This window comes from Octodon degus, unplaced genomic scaffold, assembly GCF_000260255.1.
Source record: "Octodon degus isolate 3935 unplaced genomic scaffold, OctDeg1.0 scaffold00121, whole genome shotgun sequence".
In the NCBI taxonomy this organism is placed as follows: Eukaryota; Metazoa; Chordata; class Mammalia; order Rodentia; family Octodontidae; genus Octodon; species Octodon degus.
Genome location: NW_004524697.1, coordinates 7,646,462 through 7,652,487, shown reverse-complemented (window position 1 = coordinate 7,652,487; position 6,026 = coordinate 7,646,462). Strand labels below are relative to the sequence as shown.

The following is a 6,026-nucleotide window of genomic DNA, read 5'->3' as shown; positions in this document are numbered from 1 at the left end:
GGATTACAGGCGTGTGCCACCACATCCAGTCTCAGTCGCCAGCTTAGTTCACCCCAAGGCCAGGGCCAGCATGACACTCTGGGGATCAGGGATCGAACCCTGGCCGCTGCACTCTGCCTAAGTAGTCCACTGAGATATTGGGTCAGCCCCTACAGTTATTTCTTAGTCTGTTTTTTCTCTCCCATTTTTTTCTAACATAACCTTGAAACTATCTCTACAGACCATCTTCTTATCGTGTCTTTTACTCTCTTTAAGAAACAGGTTTATAATCTCTAACCTGAAATGTATAATTTCTATAATTCTTATTGTGAAACCAAAGCCTGATTATTTATTTATGTATTAATTTATTTATTGGCAGGATTGCACTATGAAGCCCAGGCTGTCCTTAAACACACTGTGATCCTCTTGCCTCAGCCTCTTGAGGGCTGACATTACTGGCATACATCACCACACCAAACCTAAAACTCATAGTGTTAGTATATTTTCTCAAATTTATTTAACCTGCTTGTAGTCATTATAGTCTGAAGATCTCTTAGTAACAAAGTTTTTTTTTTTTAGTAACAAAGTTAATGTAATAAAATTTTGTTTTATAATGCTTCAATATTGGATTGTACCATAAAATCAGGGACAGTATTTTTTTCTTACTATCTTTGTGTCAACTACACTACAAATGAATGCTGCTTGCACAGAGAGCACATTGGCCAAGCAGTGGCCGTGACTTATCCACATGGGTGACACTGACAAAGGTTCTACAATCTGAGGTACAGGATCTCAGGATAAATCCTGAGGGGATTTCATTGACCTTATCAGACCCAAAAGCTACAACTCTTGTTGCATAGGTCCTGCTTTACCTTGGTCTTAACCATCTAGCAGAAAAGTATAGAAACGAAGTATAGGAAGTAAAGCCATGCTGTTATGTTGAGCTGTAGGGGACTCAGGTCAACAGTTTCTGACATTGCCAGTGAAGTGGAAGACCCAATACTATTATGGACTACTGAACTTTTTTAGAATATTTTCCTGAGTTTACACACCTATAATATTTAAATGATGGAACTTAACAAAAAAGGGGATATAAATGAATGTCCATTTCGTATCTGTGTATTCAGAGTGGCTAGGATAGATAGTTACATTCTCTTAATGAATAGAGGGATTTGTTCTAATGGTGTTTGTAAATAGGATATCAAGTCCGCATCTTGTACAGCAACTAACCACTAGGAAGAATGTATGCAGTGTGTTAATTATTGAAACTGTCCTATCAATTTGGTTTGAAACTATCTCATTGCTATTTGTTTCTCAATAAAATTATGGGAAAAAATGAATACTATTTATATGAAAACTTCTTTGAAATATCTTTGTGTGATATTTGTGCCGTAAAGGCTTTAAGCCAGATACTGAGAAAGTATGGCCCATGTGTCAAATCATACCTTCACTATTTTGTAAATAAAACTATTGGAACATGTTTGTATTTACTTAGTTTCATATTTCTGTTATTTATTTGGTGTTCCTATGGCAGAGTTCAATTTTTATAACTATGTGGCCCACAAAGCCTAAATATCCTCTAGTCCTTGGTTGACTCCTATATTAGATTACAAGCACTTAAATATTAGTAATATGTTATTGTGTTCTTTCTAAAGCACTTAGTAAGGTATTCTGCCCATACTGTGCATAATTTATGGAATTTTTTCAGGAATTATGTAAGTGTAAGTGTGGGAAAAATTTTTAGGGGTAAATTTGCTGGGTTGGGGGCTAGATGTGTATATTAAATTTTGTTAGCTTTTGTTGTGTCAAAAGGATTATTTATGTTTGTTATTAATTTTGTGACAGATCTTCTTTGTCCTTAATTTTGCTGAGTATATTTACATACTGTTTTATATCTTTACTGGTCTTGTAGAAGAAACTAATATATATTTGATTTGCTTTGCATTTCAGCTGTTAAACTCATTTTTGTTATGTAAGTTATTTGTATTTCTTTTTCTCCGAGTGTCTTTTAATGTCCTTAGAACTTTTAAGTTTGTTAAACTCAAAATATGTAGGAAATACATGTTAGAGATTTAACTCTTACGAAAGACTTAGCATTATAACAAAGCTGATTCAGAGGAGGGTGTGTGATATTGAAATGTGTTTACTCAAGGAAGGAAATTGCTTATAAAGAGAACATAATAGAAAGCACAACTTGAAGTGGTGTCTTTCTTACTGGACAGGATCTATTTGCATTTCACCAGATAATAATCATTTTAAGTTCATCAGTCTCCTACAGATCATTTTCTAACTTTATAGTCTGTTTCTATAAAGACAAATATAACAATAAATATAGCTCAGCAGATTAAAGCGCCTGCTTAGGCAGAGGCAGGGGCAGGGGCCCGGAGTTCTATCCCAGGCCTGCCTTGCCGGTCCTGCCCCCGCCTCCAGGGCACATTGAGACAGCAATTGAGACTGGGTGTGGTGGCGTGCCTGTAATCCTAGCTCTTGGGAGGCTGTAAACAGTAGGATCACTACATGCTCAGACCTATGCAGTGAGACCCTGTACACCCTGTATACTCTGTCCTAAATAAAAAACAAAAAACAGTCACATAAAATTCTGTTCTCTGGAGCATCAGATGACTAGATATTCTGTTTGTTAACAGAATAACTAAAGTATGACTTTGAAAGTACACAAAACTTTTGCCTTAAGAAGTTTTAGATACATTTTCTTAATATTTTGTCTGTTTTATGAGTATTAAGTGGTCTTTTTTTCCTATGTTACATACTAGTGAATTTCTAAGGTTATAAAACTCCCTTTTGTCTTGTATTAAACATATTTATTTTTCCTTTTTTACTCTGTAGGAACTCATTATACAATGACAAATGGAGGCAGCATTAATAGTTCTACACACCTACTGGATCTTCTGGATGAGCCGATTCCAGGTGTTGGCACATACGATGATTTTCATACTATTGATTGGGTGCGAGAGAAGTGTAAAGACAGAGAAAGGCATAGACGGGTAAGGCCATTGGTTTTAATACAGTGCATCATAGATCATGTAATATATTTCTGTCAGTCATCTAAGGCCACTAAAATGTATTTAAGTAAATTTTAACATTTCATATATAGTATATATATTTTTCTCTTGTTTTGTGTTTTTGTTATTTATTTGTACCCTGAATTCTTCCAGAAAGGATTTGTGAGGTAGCTTAAAAACAAATACAATTAGTAGACAAAATTGGAAGGGAATGCAAAAGCACAACATAGATGTTACGGGGAAACCTGAGCAAAAACTATGTAGGTCAGCTTTTTGGTTTAGCAGCTCTGCAACTAAAAGACGAAACTTGTTGCATAACTGTTATGAAAAAAGAACTAATGAAGAAATAGTGTGGGGTTTGCTGTTTTATTTAGTTTCTTTTCCTGGTTCTGTATTCTGAAACATTCCTGAGATTGGACCCTGAATAAGTTTTTTTTTTTTTTTAGACATTGTAACAAATCATTAATTAAAAAATTGACTTTAGCATAAAGTCCAGTCAGTGTACAATTCCTTTTTATTGCTAGTAATGACTTACTAGATAATATAGTTCACAGTTCAGTTTTTAAAAAGAGAAATAGCTCTTTGAAGAAAAAATTTCCAAACCATCAAAGGCTCAAAAGTTGTACTGAAATTTAATTATAAATGAACATAGCTTTATACAAAGTACCTTTAAGTTTCCATGTTAAGGTATGCATGTGTGTGACATCTGAAATTTTAACAATATTCACATATGGAAAGTCTGTTGGGATTAGTTTATTTATAAAAACACACCTTCTGACATCCATAGGATGATACTTACTTGGGGCATAACTGAAAAAATACATTGTATCAGCATACTAATACAGTGATGGTTAAACTTTTAAACGTTCTGGCCTCAGATTCCCTTTAAACTTAAGTATATTGAGGACCCTTAACTTCTATATAAGTTTTGTTAATTGATATTTGCCATATTATATACTAAAACTGAGAAATTTTTAAGGTACTTAATAGTAATTCATATAAAGGCAACAGTAACAGAACCTGTTGTGTTTTGACACAAATTTATGTAAAAAAACCCCAAAACTATATTTTTGAAAATAACAGCCAGGTGTGGTGATGCACGTCTGTAATCCCAGCACTCTGGAGGCTGAGGCAAGAGGGTTGCTGCCAGTTTGAGGCCAGCCTGGGCTACATAGTGAGTTCAAGACCAGCCTGAACTACAGAACAAGACCCTGTCTCAAAACAAAGCAAAACAAAATCAGAAATAACCATTTAATGAAGTGAGACAGGTTTTTCAAAATACTGTTAGATTTTTTCATAAATTTGTGGCATAATAAAAGATTATTAGCTTTTCATATTTGTTTTTGTATTCAGTATATAAGGAAAATTCATCCTCACACAGATAATGTAGCTACAAGTATATTAGTAGCACTTTTAGATTATTGTGAATATTTGAAATGAAACAAATATAATTCTTTTGAAAAAGTTAGTTGTATGTGTACTCTAAAAATATAACATTGAATTTTGTCTTCTATTACATTAAAATCCGTTGATTCACCTTAAGCTTTGAACATACAATTTTATAACATCACAGTGATCATTTGAACAATGGCGATTCACTGATTTATATAGATTTTTTATTTATTTATTTATTTTTGGCAGAACTGGGCATTGAACTCAGGCCCTTGCGCTTGTCAGGGAAGCACTTATTCCACTGAGCCATCTCCCCAGCCCTATATAGATCTTTTAAATGTTGACACTTTTTATTATTCAGTGTCATAGTATGTTAAAAATGAATACTGAGGCTTCTGGCGTGGCGAATGTAAACTTCTGAAGAGCGTGCCTTCAAGCCAAAGAAGACAACTGCCAGCCAGGGCTCATCTGAAGTTGACTGGCTCCGGGGACAGTTAGAGATCACTGCTCAAGCATAAGTTTTCTTAGGACCACTACCGAGATGTTTGATGTCAAGGCTTGGGTGGAATATGTAGTGGAATGGGCTGCAAAGGACCCGTATGGTTTCCTTACAACCGTTACTTTGGCCCTTACTCCACTGTTCCTAGCAAGTGCGGTCTTGTCTTGGAAATTGGCCAAGATGATTGAAGCCCGGGAGAAGGAACAAAAGAAGAAACAAAAACGTCAAGAAAATATTGCAAAAGCTAAACGACTGAAAAGTGAGTGAAGGGATGAGCAGGCTCTGCAAGCAAAAAAGAAAAAAAGTCATTTGGGAAATTACACAGCTTTGGAAGGATCCCATAAGGTTCCTTTGGACTTTATGGAAGTTATTTCTGTCCATGTAGAAGAATCATTCTGGAATCTGACCTCGATACTCTAGTAACTTTTAGGCCTGGGCATCGATGTTTGTTGGTGACCACTGGCAGTTAGTGTACAGTTGTAATGATTATACTGGTGGAGCATCACTGATGCCGAACCCAGAATACTCTGGAATCCCAAATTTTGTGCCCACAGATGTGGTGCTGTGAGTGGACAACTCCACAGCTGACCTCTGATGGGTCTCAAGCAAAATACAAAGGCACTAAAAGCATTTTTCCAGGCTATAGGAAACATGATTGCTTCAGGATGTCTTATGTATATGCAAATACTCCAAAATGTGAAAACATGTAAAACCTTTCTGGTTCCAGGCATTTCAGAAAAGGGATGTTCAACCTGTAATACAAATTCTTTGGCACTCACTTAGTGATTTGCCATTTTTTAACCTATGTTCTAAAATACAAATACCCTGTAGAAACAAATGACTTTTTGAATTCGATAATGGTTTAAAAGAGTCCTGTACTTTTAAGAATGTTAAAGTCAAATTTGCCCTCTTTGAAGTGAAAGTTTGCTTGGGCTTAAAAGAGACAGTATATTAATCACGTTTCTTTTTAAATCATTACTTCCTGGAATCATTCTGACTTTCAGAGCAAAGTAATATTAATAAGTACATCTATTTCTGATTTTAGCTTTTTAAGACAACTGGTTATCATCAAGACATTCTGCATTTTTTTTAAACCTATTTTTTAAAAAACTCTTGTTTTGTCTATGTATAGTACC

The 6,026-nt window shown here is 35.1% G+C and overlaps 2 protein-coding genes across 7 annotated transcripts in view; both read left to right on the top strand.

Moving 5' to 3' along the window:
- Positions 1-6,026, top strand: part of Clcn3 (chloride voltage-gated channel 3) — a 113,837-nt gene that overhangs the window by 73,767 nt on the left and 34,044 nt on the right. For all 6 annotated transcript variants that reach the window (XM_023700103.1, XM_023700102.1, XM_004640240.3 and 3 more), the window contains one exon: positions 2,824-2,981. In XM_023700103.1, the coding sequence (XP_023555871.1) occupies positions 2,838-2,981 (144 nt within the window). In that variant the 5' untranslated portion in view covers positions 2,824-2,837. The remainder of the gene's footprint in view (positions 1-2,823; positions 2,982-6,026) is intronic.
- LOC105743377 (small integral membrane protein 15-like) lies at positions 4,789-5,160 on the top strand. Its single transcript, XM_012516700.2, has one exon. It carries the CDS (start codon positions 4,933-4,935, stop codon positions 5,155-5,157), a length of 225 nt encoding a protein of 74 aa, XP_012372154.1. The 5' UTR covers positions 4,789-4,932; the 3' UTR covers positions 5,158-5,160.